The sequence below is a fragment of the Microtus ochrogaster genome, chromosome 21, assembly GCF_000317375.1.
Source record: "Microtus ochrogaster isolate Prairie Vole_2 chromosome 21, MicOch1.0, whole genome shotgun sequence".
Taxonomy (NCBI): domain Eukaryota; kingdom Metazoa; phylum Chordata; class Mammalia; order Rodentia; family Cricetidae; genus Microtus; species Microtus ochrogaster.
The window spans coordinates 43,136,759-43,154,451 of NC_022022.1; the positions used below are offsets into that span (position 1 = coordinate 43,136,759).

A 17,693-nucleotide genomic window follows, 5' to 3' on the forward strand; every position below is an offset into this window, starting at 1 on the left:
CAGCCTGTCACTCTTCACTCCTTGGTCTTAAGGTGGACTTAAATGAGAGAAGCTGCTGCTTTTGTCTCCGTGTTTACAGCTGGATCTGCCAGGCCACTAAATCATCCTTGATTATCTTTGAGTGAATGAATGATTGCCACAAGAACATTCCAAGTGTCGGAGAGAAATTAAGTCAGTTTTCAGCCTGTGTTGGTAAGGGTTTTCTAGAGGAACAGAACTGATAGGATTAATCTATCTGTCTGTCTGTTGGTCTGTCTGTCTAAAGGGGGATTTATTAGAGTGTCTTACTGGCTGTGATCCAGCTAGTTCAACAATGACTTACCAACAGAAAGTCCAAGTATCCATACTTGTTAGGTCCACAATGCTAGATGGCTTAATGGGATTTCAGGCTCTAATGCCAATGAAGGATTGGAGTTTCTGGTGAGAGCCAGAGCAAGCAGGCAGAGAACAAGCTTCCTTCTTCTATGTCCTACAGACAGGCTGCCAGCAGAAGGTGTGGTCCAGATTAAAGGTGGGTTTTTCCACCTCAGAAAAACTATATTAAAAGAAGGTCTTCCTATCTCAAAAGATCCGGATTAAGGGAAACCAGGGGTGGGGAGTGGGAGTGGGTTGGGGGAGAGGGGAGGTGGGTGGAATCTAGTAGAAGTGGAGGGAGGAGAAACTATGGTTGGGATATATTATACGAGAAAAGAATCTATTTTCAATGAAGAAAAAAAATCCCTCACAACTGTATCCAGTAGCTAGGGTTTGAGTTAATTCCAAATGTAGTCATGTTGACAACCAAGAATAGCCACCACACAGTCTAACAGTTAAAAGAGTTTCCAATACATGGCAGTGTTTCTGAGATGCTGCTGGTCTGGGAATGAGTTCATCCTGACAACAGAGCAGTAACAGGAGGCCTTGGGTTAGTTATGTGCAAACTAGAAAGCTCTGTTGCCACACCGCAAGGATTGAACTGTGAGAAAACACACACTGCTTCATCTGTAACTTAGATCTATATGTTCCCAGAAAAAAAGAAATCCCCATTCAAAATGAAACAAAAACACAATCTCAGTCTTCCTTCTTTACACCATTTCAAGGCACTTGACAGAAGACATCCCGAGCATAAGCCAGTTGTCTAACCAACAGGAGAGACATATTTCCAGAAACAAAGTTGATTCCAATTTTTTTGAAAAGTGTGTTTTCTCCATGTCAGAACTGAGAGCAGGTGCTGCCTTCTGATTAATTAAGTCACAAGATGTTCCTCATGCTAAAGTCTGAGAAAAAAAGTAGAAACAGAAGCGGTGGTTTGCATGGTTGTGAGTTCTTCTATTCATTCATTTACCTATCTATGTATTTATGTATCTATGTTTTCTCTATTTAATCTATCTCTATCTATCTATCTATCTATCTATCTATCTATCAATCATCTATTTATATCTATCTGAAATTACCCAGAATTCCACATGCCACATGCTCTGCTTGCTAGCTTGTCTTCTAGACCACTGAGGGCAGTGGGAGTTTTTTGTGTGTAAATTTTGCAAAGGAAAACAGCGTGAAACAGTTTCAAGTTTCTACTAATCACTTCTTGAGGGGACTATTAAAAAGTGCTATTGACCTCATTTTTGCCAGGTCATTTGTCAACTGTGTTACAGGGAGATGTGGGATTTCTAGGCAACCGTTATCTCCATCAATGAAGCTACTTAGCAAGCCAAACAGGATTTCTATGGCCCTACTAGGTGTGGTAGAAGAACCAGGAACCTTTGCTTTTTATTGTTACCCTGGTACAATCTTCAAGGACTATTTTCTAAGTTCCCTATCTGAGTTAAATCTCCACATTCTTGTAGGAATCCACTGCACCTGCTGTACTTGTTTAAACACAACTCTGAGCTGCAGGAAGTGTGGATCGGCCTTGGTTAGTGTTAAGTTAATGTTTCGAGTGTAAAAATGTCAAAATTTTTAACGAAGCTATTGAATTACCAGTTCCACCAAGTAACTCCCTAATGCTTTTAGTAACCCACTTGACAGGAAGGAGGGGAGCACCTGGGTGGACCCCACGTCCTCCTGTGGCTCATGCCAACTTGGAACACATGGGCTCATCATCAGTCCCGTCAGCCAGCAGCCTCTCAGCTCCTGTGAAGGAAGCCTGCAATATCCTCAACAGTGCACTGGAATGTGGGTCAAGAAGCCATGCTATTTCATCTGTTACTCCATGTTTCTTGTTGATGTAAAATAATTACTTCATTAAGAGCTAGATGTCCTCACATACAAGTGCCCCTAGAAGAACTTACCTCTCCTTCCTTCCTTCCTTCCTTCCTTCCTTCCTTCCTTCCTTCCTTCCTTCCTTCCTTCTTCCTTCTTCCTTCCTTTCTTTTTGTAAACAGAGAAGGCCCATGAAGTGATGCAGTCCCTGTAGTTTGTTTTTAAACCCCTTTCCAACCACTTTCCAAATGCTCCAGACCTGAGCACTAAGTGGTGGCTTACAAGATATACAAACCAAAGAGTGATTAGAATAGAGAGACTTGGAGTGTCAGATGGATGAATAACCTAGATTTTGGCTTGTCAGTTACTGAAACTGAGATTATATTTTCAAAGCTCAAATATTGTCAATTTATTTAATTGAACTGCTTTGATAAGTTTTTTTTTTTGAGCCAGAGTCTCACTGTGTAGACCACTCTAGCCTCGAACTCGGAGAGATCTGCCTGCCTCTGCCTACCCAGCGAAAGGAATAAAGGTATGTGCCACCATGCCCAGCTGCTTTAAAATATTATATCTCATAACTTTAGGGAAAATGTTGTTGCTGTGAATATGCCTGTGTAATTTAGTTATTAACACCACCACTCATCCAACTCCGATTTATGGGGTCTCTGAACCTTTCCCGACATTTGAATTCTTCCAAGTTTTATGTAAAAGATGTTGAACCTCTGTTATATGCAGTAACAGCTGCTCCTACAGATCATGGTTCACGATTCACCTGGACACTCTTCACTCCAAAGTATCCATTAGCATTCATTACTCACTCCTGTCATAAGCACATTAGATAAGGCTGTGAGTTATACGGATCACAGGCCAGGTAAAGTGTAAACTGAACGACAGGGCTGGGATTGATTGGGGGTTGTGTACACGGGGATTTGCCCGGGGCTGTTAATACCATGTAATCAGCAAGACTGTACCTCCCTCAAGTTCTCAGCCAATGGGAAGAGGGAGCAGAGAATTGTGATTAGGGCTTTAGTAGAGCTGGTGCCCAACCATGCAGGATGATACTACTGAGTCCCCAGAGCTCTTACTGTGAAGTGAGGATCTTAGTTCTGACAATATAAAACACAAGATGGGTGTTAGGGCAGAGAGACTGTTGCTGAGGATGGGTATCTTGTTCTTGGAGTGGGTGGTGCTTCTAGAGGAGGGCATTGACGCTGTCTGTTGTATTTCCCTACTCCTCAGGTTTGCTTGCCAGTTTGGTATATGGATTCCTACACACGTTCTGGAGTCATCTGGTGAAAGTGCCTGTGAGCAGGGAGGCATCCACACACTTCTTAGGGATAAAGGAAGTCTGTCCGGTACTTGGACATCTTCGATGAACTATCCTTGGGATTGCGTTCTTTTACTGTCCTCACATTCCGATAGCTGAAGTGAGTGTTTATTTCCTGCTATGTGCGGGTAGTATAGAAAGCGTAGGTGTTTTGACCTGCTGCACTCTTGACATTGTAATCTCTGGCTTGGTGCTTGCAGCTTCTGTTTCCCTTGCATAATTGAATATGGGACAAACATCCAAAGGGTGAGAAAATGAATTAGAGGGAAATCAGACATGTTAGTGTGCCCCACTTTTTGTTGGAGGCAAGGTTTGATGATGTATTCCCAGAACCGCAGTGATAAACATACGTATTTCTCAGTAGCCTATTAAACCAAGAGGGATCCTTGCCATGATTTGATGTTTTGTTTGACCCTTTACATAGTTCCAATTTATCTGTAGTTTGTTAATGAGTATTTTAGTGTGTGTGTGTGCACACATACATGTCTGTGTGCATGTGTATGGGTATCTGCATGTAAATTCAGTACCTGAGGAGGGTAAAGGAGGGTATCAGGTCCTTTGAAGTTAGAGTTACAGACAGACAGCTGTGAGACATCCATTTGGGTGCTGGTCATCAAACTTGGGTCCTCCATAAGATCAAGTTCTTAACTGCTGGGCCATCTCTCCAGCCCCAACATTCCAGTTTAGTTTGTTGTGACCAGAGATATGCAGACTTAGGGAAGAGGGCTTAAGTCCCTCTTGTGGAATGGCCTCATTTGCATATTGTAGTATCCATAGACCAGGTTTTGTTTAGAAAGCAAAATGTGCAACGAGATTTTATTTAGATGCTCTAAGGGGTGTTGCCTTATACTCACGTTTCTTAAGAAACCAGGTGATCTCCTACAGGCATTTGGCTTGTCAGTTTGCACGACTGTTGGATTTTATCCCCAGACTTTACCCAGAGACTTGTGCCACTGCAAGTAAAAAGTCTATAGAATAATATGTCTCCAAAAATGCTTTTTGGATGGATGACATGCATATTGTCAGACCTTTAGGGAATCATAATAAATCCAGTGTGGAGCCCTTGAGAGCCAAAGCATCCAAGGTCTCATACTGTGTTAGTATGCAGTGCAGGACAGATGCGAGACCATGGGGCAGCAGCCTGAGCTACCATGTATTCATTTCTCTAAAACTAAAAGAGTTTAAAATGAGTCAAATACATATTTTAATTGATAAACTGACTTTATATTCACCTATTGGAAACAGTACAACATATTTTACATCAGATTATGAAATATGGATTTTTACTAAAGACAGGAAGGGTGTTTTCCAGTCTTTAAAGTAAGTACATTTCAGAGGATCTTAAGGCAATACCATTTATCCATATTCATATCTATTGAAATACTGTACACCCACACACTTCAATAAATAGTTAGAAACCTGACCTCTTTTTTAAATCATTTCTGGATTTCAAAAAAAACACAATTTTTTATTGAAAAGATTAAATAGGTAACTTTCAGCTGTGTTACAAAGCTAAGCACAATGGGTAAATTAACAATTATTCAGTAATTTGACCAATATCAATTGATTGATTTTGATAGTTCAGTTGCTCAGAATGTTCAGACTTCACAGATTTGGGTACTTGTCTATATATGTGCAGTTTTGTCCTGAATTACCTGGGTACTTCTTTGCTCTCCAGTCTACTTTTTAGACATAGCATAACTATTATGAGAAGATAATTTTTCAGTCAAGTTATGAACCTCAAAATGACTTTATATTTGAAATACTCTCTGTCAAATCTCAGTGTCTGCACAAAGAACTCAGTAATCTGGCCTGGGCAGTATTGATCACTAAGCGAATTCTGACCAGCAGGATCTCGGGGCATAACAAGACTTAGGTTTGTAATACGGTCATTGGGGAAAAAAAATTAGGCCATCTTCAGTTAAACCAAGAAGGCAGACCAACAGGTTCGTCATCATCAGAACAATCTGGCTCCCCCTCGCTCCCCCTCTTGTCTCTTCCCTTCCTTCAGTCATTTTTGTTCCTTATCTCCCACTATTTTTTTCTTCTTCTCCTCCTTCTTCTTTCTCAATCACAATTTCCTTTCCTTCTTCCTTTGAAAATTTGGGGGCAACAAAAGGAATCCCACAGATGGGTATTGTGGAAAACACAATGCTCAAGTAAACAGCTAAAAAAACCGTATAGATCAAAAGATAAATTAACTTCGTAAAATTGCTGTTCTGAAATTGCAACAATCTTGTACAGTCAGGACTGATAAAATGGAGCAATCAGACATTTCAGATGCCTGTAAATGTAAAACCACCTACTTGAACATTATATGCAATACATCCACACAAAAAGCAAATACTGTAGCCTTATTTGAACAATACTGAACTCATAAATACTCATGATTTCACTCTGTCCAGGAGCCTAAGGACTATGCCGCTGTAACACAGAAAAACATAGTGGATGCCTCCTCTATTAAAATGTCACTCAAGAAAGTCTTTTCTAACATAAAGGCAAATACATGTAGCTACTGAGCTATGACTGTCCTTTGTCACACTCTATGGGGAAAACACCGGACTCCACGAATTCGGAATCATGACGACACTTAGAACTAGTTATTTGGTTCATCTGTATTTTATACCTCAGTTTACCTCACATGTACCCTACACACCTTACAAAGAGGAGGCATTTTTATCTCTAGGGAAACGGTCACTGTATAATACGCATTCTCCATCTTTCTGTCTCCCCGCACAGTGGTGCAGGTGGCCAACACTCCGTGGTAGCACCGCTGTCTTAAGAAGTAGGTTACTGTGGATTGCGCTACGTTAAAGCTGCAATACAAAGAAAGCATTTGCTGCTTGCTCACTAATTCCACAAAGAACATTTTTTAGTAGCAAATCAGCTAGAAATTTAAACGCCATATTTTTCAAAACTCACTTTTAATATACCAGTTGAAATGACACGAATTTATTACAGCTACTAAATTTAATTGCAGAATGCCACATTATTGCCATTTCATGGGAAGACTGTGTATTTATGTCCCCTCACTTATGATTCATTTTCCTAACTAAAACAGATTTATGGTGCCTTTTGGGGTCTAAATTTTATTTAGAAAAAATAATCACCATTTTAAAGCCATCCTTCTAGGGCAAAACATGAACTATCTAAAATAATCACTGTGAAATTTCTTGCATGTGGTTTTGAGAGTAGGTCTATAGTCAGTGTGTGCAGAAGGTCACCATAGAAACTTCGGCGTGCTGAAACTAGCACCTTCACCAGATCTGAAAAATGGCTTTCAAGGCTCTGGCCTTTCTTTGGTCAAAAGCAAGACCATGAGCCTATTCCTGTAATATAATAGTTAGACTAACAGCATTTTCCTCCAAAAATGTAATTTTGTTCTTTAAATAGAAAAAATGTAATATTCACAATCATCCAGTGGCTAACATACCCCATGATGCCCTCCTTCTGGTGTGTCCATCTGGTCACATCTCACGTGTGTCTCACAGGATGCAGGCGGGCATGGTTACATCCTCAGTTTTAGCATCTGTTTGAACGGAAATGACTACCAAGATTTTGGTGAAGAATTAGATTCTTCAGGGCTGATCTGTTTTGCACCAAATGTACAGTATGTGTTAAAATGCATCTTGGAATTTTAAAGAACAGAACATGCATTTCTATCAGCCGAATGACAGAAAATCAGGTGGAAAATTAGGGTCTCTGTCATCCTAACTTACTGATGTCAAAACCAGATTGATTTGAGCATTCACCACCCCGCATTAGTGGGTGATAGGACCGCAGGTCCATGTGGAGAAGCTGTCTTGGGACATCAGCTTGCCTTGGTGCAGGAGACTGTTGCATTACTAGGGGTCTTTTTAACAGGCTGTGCTGTCCTTTGACAGCTTAGACTTTCCCACAGTGGCCCTAACGTTTTGCCTCAACTTCAACTATGCTGTTTCATCAAGAAAACTGAGATGCTGTGGGCAAAGTTCTCAGGCTTTAGCTTATCTGTGTAATTTACTTTTGCTTCCAAATTGCAAGGTTTAGGAAAACGTTATGTGTTTGTCAGAGACAAAGAGAGGATTATTTTGTGAAGGCACACCCATGCTGAACTTAGAAGGAGAAGCACAGCGAGTTATATTACAAGGCTCATTTCCAAAACCTGGATGTCATGCGAGCAGGGACATCTAGATATGTGTTATATTTTGAAGAAATGATTTGAAGGCAATATTATTTGATTTTTTTTATCAAAAAAAGAAAAAAATGCATCTTTGTAAATGTGGGTTGACTCTTATTGAAATTGGGCACTGAACCCTTGTATTGCGGCCTTAAAGAATCGTGTGTTCACTGCAATATTTGTCATGTAAACTACAGCCGGAAGCCTGGCAGACCACGACTGAACGCTTTTGAAAAGTTGTAGATTACAAACATGAAATCACAATTAATATCCTCTAAAAGTAAGTTCAGAGCTTTCACATCTTAAAAAAGGACAATGTGCAGTGCTTCACAAGGTCGTGTGTCTAATCAAAAGGAGAGGAGAATGAAAGTATTTACACAACCAGCGATTGCACAGACGGCGTCACCCTTGTAAAGACAGCCGATTGTATCCCACGCTGCGTCCAGCCAACCGCACCAGATTGGATCCAGCATCAGCACTCTCGGAGACTCCTTAAAAGCCTTTCATGGGTCTTTAAACTCACTGTAGGACGGCGTTCTTTAGGTAGGATATACTGATGACCGAGGACAGTGTCAACACAAGGCTCCAGCAGGAGAGGAGGTCACAGGCGCTCCCAGTAATTCCATACTGAGCTGTGCTTGGAGCTGGAAAGGAATGGAAAATATTCAGTCAACGATAGCTCTCATCCTCTGGTGTTCTTGACCATTGCCAAAAAGCAGTGAATGTTTTGGGGGTGGTGCTGGGCAGAAAGGGTTAGGCTCACAGGGCCTATTTGAATTACTCTCAAGGGCTGAAGAGTAATGATATAGTCCACCTGGTAGAGCTGTGGTGTGAAATGGAGATGAAACACACCACACTGGTGTAAACCGGAGATGAAGCACATCACACTGGACCAGAACGCTGCTGGACCCAACCAAAGCTAATTGACACTCTTGCTCCTCGTACATGTACTGTATTTGTATTTATGGGCGATGTTCACTTATGCATTTATCTCAAGAGGCATTCATCCATCAGCCAAATGCTACCATTAAATGCTAGAAAAACAAAAACAAGCAAACAAACAGAACAGATTCTCCTTTCCAAAGACTTTGTTTTACATGGGTGTGCACATAAAGACACTTAAAAACTGTAAATATTATTACAATACCATGCAATATTAGGATTGCAAATGCAGAGTCTACTGATAGACTTTGAAGTATCTTATGAAGCTGTGTGGGCAAGGAGAGTTGCTTTTTAAAAGCTTTATCAAAGGGAACTGCTCTTTGGATGTAGTAAGTAACATCCTAACACCATGAAGAAAGAGACTATGACAAGAAGCTGGAGTCTCGACGTAGGTAAGTCTTGCTGGGCCATGAAGTTCAAGGCCTGAAGGAGGTGGGTTTGGAAATGCAGCTCCAGGCAAGGTAACAGGGCCCATGATGACACATCTCAGCACAACTGAGTGCACACATTAGAAATGGATAGGTTGCATGGGTATATTAGGAAGCACAGCGTGACACACAAGCCCCGAAGAGCCACCAGGCTTAGGGCATAACTGTTGTCTGCCAAGCAGGTCCACTGCAGCTCCCAGGAAGGATGTTGTTGTTGGCTGTGTGGATCATGCTCTTCTTGAAACGGCTTCATAAGTGCTTGGACTGGCTTGGGACTAATTCTTGTTCATCACCATATAATAGGAGAAAGTGTCTGCCAGTTTGCTTCTAACTGCCTTCTGATAATGAAAGCAGCATTACAAAGTCCTACGTTCTTGTTGAAGTTGAATTCTGTAATAAAGATTGTCTACACTTCATCCCTAAGTCTACATCTCAACCCCAGGAGCAGTCTTCATGGCTCTCAGTTTGGATTGCCAGCAGCACAGTTTGGATGAAATCTTCATAAAGGTCTAGGTTGCCATGGAATGGGAACAATTATGTTCTTATACTTCTAAGAAATTATAGTGGCTGAGGGAGACACTGGCTCCCACAGGGGGAGGGCAATGTGGAGAGCGTTGGTTCTTAGGGACCGAGTGCTGGAGGTGTAAGCAGAGAACATGAGGCCAAAGCAACTACTGAGTTAATCACATCTATTCCAAGCAGGTGTTTTTAATGAAAAGAGGAGGAACCCAAGTGTGCTGCTAACAGAGCTTTTCCGTGTGTGATACTTAAGATAGCTAACATAAAAGTCATGGAAATCCTTATTTTCTCTTGATGAAGATCTAGAAGAGAATCTTAAAGTATCAGTACTTAATTGTTAGCCTACTTGTGAGGTTTTTGTTGTCGTTACATATTAAGGAAGGATCCGCAGAGTGTGAATGATGCTCAGAAGGTCTGTTTGTTAACTCGCATATCCAAGTGTTCTTGTCTAACATTTGACTAGCCTTTCTGTGCAGCATCAAATAACATCCTCTATGGGCCCACTATCATTCTTCATTGAAAATATTTGCTTGTATATTTATTTCTAGTATTATTCATATTTCATTTATAAAAGAATCTGGGCACATAACAGATGCCCAAGAAATGCTCACTGTGCGGTTTCAATGTGCACTTCGACCTTACAATGTTTGCTCTCTTCTGAATCAGGATATGTGTTTATGTCCCAGATCATAACTGGATGTTCTTCCCTTCATTAATTCAGTATGTTTTAATTGAATCAGGCACCAAAGAAAATATTAAATGTCTGGGATATAATGGTAGAGGGTTATAGCCACAGTCCTGGGATTAGTTAGTTCTATGAACTCCTATGTACATTTGGTATCTATCTGCGATGCCATCTTTCTTCCTAATGCCCCGTTTCTTGTTTAGCTTATATCACCTTTTTTTTCTTAAACATGACATGCATTTTTAAATCAAATTGACTAGTTTACAATTAAAACAACATTCTTTTACACACCCTTCATGGCACATAGCAATGCACTTTTTACTTTACTCATGAATGAAATAGCATGTTTCGCCGGGTGATGGTGGCACATGCCTTTAATCCCAGCACTCGGGAGGCAGAGGCAGGCGGATCTCTGTGAGTTCGAGACCAGCCTGGTCTACAGAGCTAGATCCAGGACAGGCTCCAAAGCCACAGAGAAACCCTGTCTCAAAAAAAACCAAAAAAAAAAAAAAGAAATAGCATGTTTCTCTCTAGAATAAACCAGAGGCTGGCTGTCTCCTTGTCTGCAGAATAGCTACAACCAAAAAGGCAAAAATGGAGGGCAGTTAGCCAAGGACTTTGAGGCATCATTCCTAACTGTTCATGATGATGTTGCCATTCAAACCTCAAATGTCGCCTTAGATCAAGCCCCAAATCTCTTTCCCTCTCTCTCATGCTAGAATTGACGTGCACAAAAGCAAATGCAGACAAAGATATGTAGACTCAATTCTCTCCTTCAAGAAACAGTGCTTGTTCTGGCACTGGTGAGGTGGCTCAGAGGGTAAAAGTTCTCGCTGCCAAGGCTGATGACCCAAGTTCAGACTCTGAGACCCACATGACAGAAGTAGGGAACAGACTCCTGTAAATTGTCTTCTGACCTCCACATTTGTTATGTGGAATGTGAGTGCACATACACACACGGCACACACACACTGCACACATACACATATAAAAAAATCAAGCTTACTGCCATTACTCATTAATCTTAATACATCTGCATAGAACATACTTTATTTTATTAATAATGAGTGCAGAGGCATACGAGATGCATTCGAGGGGACACTCAGGCTTAGTCTTACATAGACCTGTGCAGGTCTCCTAGCAGACCACCTAGTCAATCACACAAGAGGAGACCTGCACCACTGCAAAAGACAGTGAGTGGGTCACAGAAGGTTGGCACTGACCTGGATTCTGTTGGATCACCTAGGGTGCTTCTGGTTTAATGAAGGATGCTGCAGCTTACTAAGGAGAGAGGCCAAATTATCAGAGGCTGAGCTGGACTGTGGGAAGGGCTCTTATTTATGTGAGCAGCCATGTGAGGGGCCATCTGTTAAAAATCATGATTTTATGACTAGGGTTGGCAGGTTTGCTGCAGGAAGAAAGAGTTCAAGGATACTTTGACTTAAAATCTTCATGACTCTCAGTGGGAATTCTCCTGGGGGAAGCCAAAGCTTTCCTCTTTCTCCACCTCCTTTACTTCCACATCTTTCTTCCGAGTTTTTTCTTGATGGTAAACAGACAGGGCCTTACTAGGTCTAAGTCAAAGCTGTGGTCCAGGATCAGGACCGTAGGCCTCTTTTCTCTGGTTACATCTGGCTCAGACACACACTGAGTGCCTGTCACTCAAGCCATTTTTTTATGAAGCCATGGGCTGTCTTATCACCTCTTGCAGTGTGCACAGGCTGCAGCATTAAGCCTGCACCCTTATGTCCTTCTCATCATCAAATACCAAACGCCGCCTCCTGTCCCCATCAGACTTTCTGCTCAGCTCGTACCCTGCCACCGAGCAGGAACATTGCACTTCATTGCTACCCTACATGTGTTAAAACACCGTTAAAAAAAAATATCATCTTTATTCTATCGTACAAAAATTAGTAACTCTTGGAGTTTGTTTTCTTGGGTTCTTTGGATTTTATTTTAAAACATGCCCATTCGCCTGGCTCACCTCCCCACACTGCAGGTGGGGCACATTCTGCTCTAGATTCCAGCACATGGGGTTTTCAGAGAGCCACTCTAGTATGGCCACTCTCAGGCAGGGAGAGAAGTGCCCAGCTTGCATGGTGTGTGAACTTGGTGTCTTTCCTCTGGTGTGGTCCTAGGTTCTAGCTCACTCCACAGCATATCTGACTCAAATGGTCATAAACAATCACTTTAGCTACTTTGTTTTATTTTCAGCCTTAGTGGTTTTTCTCTTGTATTGCTACAGTTTTTACTACTAGAAAAGAGCAAATGCAAGTGAAAAATATTTAGTTTTGGTTGAATACTAATTTACTCGCCCAGGCAATTTTCTTAACTTACGGAGCCAGCTTTGAGTAGATGTTTAAGATTCATGTGGCAACCTTAGGATTACTTAAGTCACATGAATTCTGCTTCTGCAAGACAAAACTGGCCTCCACTTAAGTATTCCGGAGGAAGTTACACCTTAGTAGGAACCGAATGATTTACACCCGGTTAGGTCTCATACAAAGGAGAATGATGAATGGGGGCCCAAAGTAGAGCATCCATTAGACACAGAAAAACCAGACTCCATTGGGTACGTCATCCTGAGAGCATGATTCTGCCTCACCACACAGTGTAGCACTTACTCAGAAGATATCATTCTCCTGTCCTAACCCATGTTCACACCTTACGCCACTGGCGAGTGCAGGGATAGCTGGAGGTTGTGATTACAGCTGCGCACCACACGACCAGCTGAACGAGGCTTCTCACATTCCACCTGATAGTTGTGGCACCTTGACCTCCTAAACCAACAATGTACGTCTTGCACCGTGGAACCTCTGGGACCTTCTAGTGAAAAAGGAGGCTTAAAAGAAATCCCATACTAGCCCAGAACTGAGAATAATATTTATTTAGGGGTAGACTCACAAGTCACAATCCTCTGCTGGGACGGAGAACAGCAACCGAATCCCACAGCCAGAAAAGAGGCTGGACGTGTGCTTTACATCGGCATAAATAGAATAAGAGGCCACGCCCAAGTAGGTATGTAACTTAAAGGCTACTGGCAGTAGGAATTCCTACAGCATTCTGGACATTGGTGTTAGGGAATTCTACCATTGTAGTATAGTGGCTGTGAGGTGGAGCTAAACATGTCTGCATTTCCAGGACGGGTTTCATCCAACACCACAACATTGTATACTACATCCTGTGCTTGGGCATGCAAAGACTCACATACGATGTACCACTTTGTAAACAACTTTCAGTCTGGCAGAGTATAGCCTAATTTACAAGTTCTAATTTACCACAGAGTGTTCTTGTGCTGTCTAACAAGATAATGCAAGAAAGAGATACATGGCCACTGATTCCCAACATTCTCCTCCTGTGTAGAAGGAATTGGGTTGACAAGTTTGGGTTGGTGTATTTTTCTTATACCAGGGACCTTGGTGTTGAATTAGGTTCCCCAGCACCAGTCCGCCTGCACGGCTAGCTTTATACCCGAAATAATTACACGGAAACTGTATTCTTTTAATCACTGCCTGACCCATTAGTTCCAGCCTCTTATTGGCTAGCTCTTACATATTGATCTAACCCATTTCTATTATTCTATGTAGCCCACGAGCCGGCTTACCAGGAATGATCTTAACCTGCATCTGCCTGGAGTGGGGGAACCATGGCGACTCACTGACTCAGCTTCTTTCTCCCAGCCTTCTGTTCTGTTTACTCCACCCACCTAAGGGTTGGCCTATCAAGGGGCCTAGGCAGTTTCTTTATTAATAAGAAATCACTCCCACATCACCTTGGGTCATAGGAGAAGCTCCCAATGCTTTAGATTTTTGTTTTCAAAGTGTCCTCATGGTCAGCAGGTAATTTTCCCTACAGAAAGCCTCAGTATTAGCCACTTTGTGTCTCTATGGCAGAACCTGAGAACGTCTTAAGGAAGGAGGGTTCAGCTCATGGTGGAAGAGGGACAAGACTCTGCTCATGGTGACCAGAGATTCTGATGGAAGGAATCCACAGGGCAGTGCATCAGAAAACAGAGAAAACAGCCAGAACCCGGGGAGGTGTAACTTCAAAGAGCTCTACTGACCTAGCTCCAAAGGGGACCAGCGCAACCTTCCACACAGCCCCAAAGTCAATGACCAGGGCTGTGGGAGACTTGCAGATTCCTATGGGACTGTCTGTATTAGGTATGCTACATTGAAACAACGTGGAGAAGGTTGGGGGAAATCACCTCATTCCTCGCTAATCCTCTCCTCCCGAGCACAGAATTGTCCTCCCAGCTTGTTTCTGGCAGTGGCTATGCTATTGTGTTTCAGATCACTGTCCTTGAATCCCCTTCTCCCAAAGTTCCTGCGGTATCATCCAGTCTCAAGAGTCTCTCTGACACAGTGGTTTTAAACACAAATTAATCTACATTATTGCCGGATTCAGAAATATGTCCATTTGTAGATAAATATTTTTATCTACTCAGAGTCGCAGGGAACTCTCAGACTGTTACCTTTAATTTGGAATAAAGAGAGTTAAAAAACAATCAACTAACCTTAGACAGGTCCTGCTTATTCTATCCATTCTAGACAAGCAAATAAATTCTCAAGAGTTTAAATTTCTTCACAACATCCTCCATTTAGGCTGGTTTTTGTTTGCTTCCCCAGAACCAGAAGTAGTAATGTATGTGGACATTCTAACTCTGGTGTGAAGTAATGTGTGTGGACAAGCTAGCTCTACATAATAGACATATGAAGTGTCTATCGGTGTAGGCTGCTTCACATAATCCTAAATGGCTCTGAAACTGGCACGGTCCAGTTTTGCAACCTTATGCATCTCAGATTGGCTTGCAAACATTTTTCTAACTATGCTGTGCCTATTTTGCGGTGTGTATATATGTGGCTGAAATGCAGTCTTTATTGTACACATACAAAAGACAATATAATTGCCTTTAGTACTTCAGTATATAGGCTTGAGTCGGGGCCTTTAAGTCACAATCTTGCTGAAAAACAAAAACAAACAAAAGAAGACTTTACAGAGATGAAAATAGAAGCCCAGCTGTGTTCTTAAGGTCACCGACCATTCTGCCACCGAGCTGTGTCTTCACTGCTTTCATGGGAAGAGTTGGTAGAAAATTCAAACTGGCAAAGGATTTTTCAAATTTATGGGATTTTAAAGATTCTTTCTCTGTATACTTATGGCTTTTGGGATATGAAATTATTTAGGTTATTATATAGTGTTCTGAACATGGAGTCTTAATGATGACACTATCTTCTTTATTATATTTTATTCTTGACATCTCATGGTAGGACTTTCCAATCCAAACCATGCCCTGTTCTGGGATCAAGAGCTTCATAAGGTTTGATTTTGATAGTATTTTCCTTTTTAATGTATCCTTCACCTTTTTGTCAAAATCCAGGAAGGGCAAGTGACAACCTGAGCTGTGGCTTTGACTTATTTAAACGATTCCCTTCTTCACACACAAGATAGGTTTTCTGCTTTTCCTAGTGACTTTGCAATAGTTTCAGCATGTTTTGGTTACTGAAAATGTCCTAATACCGTCTAAACGGTGTGTGGAAACCTGAGGTCTGAATGGTGCATAGGAAATCTGCAGGCTAAATGGTGTGTGGGGACTTTGAGGTCACCTGAAACCTTTTAATCCACTTCTTCAGCCTGGCCCCCGTCTGTACCACCCCATTCTACAGGAGACACACATGAGAACACTCTCCACGTCATTACAGCCAGACTCTGTCTGGGCCAAGTTTCTGCACCCCTCTCCACTGCCACTTGCTAACATGGCTAGACTGTTCCAGAAATCTAAGGAGTTCACCTGCTACAGCCCTACAGCCATATGGACAAGGCTGGTGGGGGTTCAGCTCTGTGTTCAGGTCACATGGAGGTGAGTGGGTTCCATGTTTCCACCTCTGTGCACGTTCCACAAGTCACATCCTGTGGTGACTGGAATCAGCCTGCTGCCCCAGCCACTCCCTGATCCATGACCTGCCCTTTCTACTCCCTCACATCTGCTTTAGGAGAAGGCCTGTGTTTCTGGAAAGCAAGAGCCTTATTTAATTTCCTTCTGATCAAGTGCTCGGTGATATCAAGCATTTATAACAGGGAACAGATGCTTTCACTTTTGCATCTCATGTAGTTTTGCCACAGATCTCAAGCAACAGAAGGGAGACAGCACTGTTGAAAGCTCAGGACTTAGGAGGTAATCAACACTAAAGAGGAGAGTCCTGTTTTCTTGGTTGTCTGTATGGTTGTCATACCCAAAACACACAGCAAACGCTCACAGGAGAAACACTGGAGACTCACTGTTGTCTATGATTCCATTGGAATATGTGAGTAAGGAGTAGAGACCAGGCATATCCCGTTTCTCTGCTTTCTTGGCTGACTGTAGAGGAAATGGCCACTGGTGTTGTGACAGTCAAACCAGAAAACTAAGTACCATGGTGCTTAGCTAATGGCAGCTCTCAATATTTCAATATTAAATATTAAATATCATCGATATTTAAACAAGAAGGATCCACCATGCCCTCCCATAACTCCCGGAGAGACATATGCTTTCTGGAAAACAGTCTTGTGTAGCAGAAAGGTCTAGAAGTTTGAGAAAACAGCAGTCACACAGAAATGTCTTTCAGAACTGTCCAGATGTCTTCTATCTGACTGCCTTGCTCTCAGGCACCCAGGCCAGGCTTGTACCTGTGATCCTCAATGCCTTCTCTGGAAGCTTTGCATCCTGGTTGCAACACTCATGGTTTCTCTCTCTGGCTGTCCCTCAGTGTAAAGTTTATACCTTGCTTTCCTTTCTTCTCGTCTTCCCTGGTAGCGATGACAGTGAGTATGGGTGAAAAATATAACTGTTCTCTGTATGTCTGCTTTTACCATTTTCATCTCGCCTCAATCTCTTTGACTGAGTGCTTTAACTGTTGCCATGTCAACCAGCTGTGTGTGGTACTTGGAGCAGGCGTTTGAAATCAAGTCACGTGGTTCTTCAGAGGCTCCGGAAGAATGGAGCCTGTTTACTACAGCAAGAACCAGTCTAGCAACACAGTTCTGGAATGGCTTTATATTTCTTCTTCATTTCACTGAGTCTAGTTTCCCGCCTGTGTGACTTAAAATCCTTCAAGAGTTGTTCATCTTGGGATATGTTGGAGTAAACTCCAACTGTCAGCTCTACACAGTCACTTGAGAGGGGAGTCTTAGCGAGGGATTGACCAGACCATATTTTCTCTAGAGTGCATCTTTGGGACAATGTCTTGATCATTAATTGAAGCAGGAAGGCCCAGGCCACTGTGAGCCACACCATCCGCTGTGCAGGTGGTCCTGAGATGATATATAAGAAACCAACAGTGTGTGAGCCTGCATGGGAGCCAGAGGGTAGCGAGTGAGCCTGCGTGGGAGCCAGAGGGTAGCGTGTGAGCCTGCGTGGGAGCCAGAGGGTAGCGTGTGAGCCTGCGTGGGAGCCAGAGGGTAGCGTGTGAGTCT

General features: G+C 42.3%; 1 protein-coding gene across 2 annotated transcripts in view; it reads right to left on the reverse strand.

Annotated features, from left to right (window-relative positions):
• Negr1 (neuronal growth regulator 1) overlaps nucleotides 1–17,693 on the reverse strand; it is a 791,857-nt gene that overhangs the window by 106,390 nt on the left and 667,774 nt on the right. The window contains exon 7 of one of the 2 annotated variants that reach the window (XM_005357456.3): nucleotides 4,720–8,311. The exons of the other annotated variant lie outside the window; for it this stretch is intronic. Coding sequence (XP_005357513.1) covers nucleotides 8,187–8,311 — 125 coding nt within the window. The 3' untranslated portion in view covers nucleotides 4,720–8,186. Of the gene's footprint in view, nucleotides 1–4,719; nucleotides 8,312–17,693 lie in introns of those variants that run through there. 2 annotated transcript variants of the gene reach the window in all.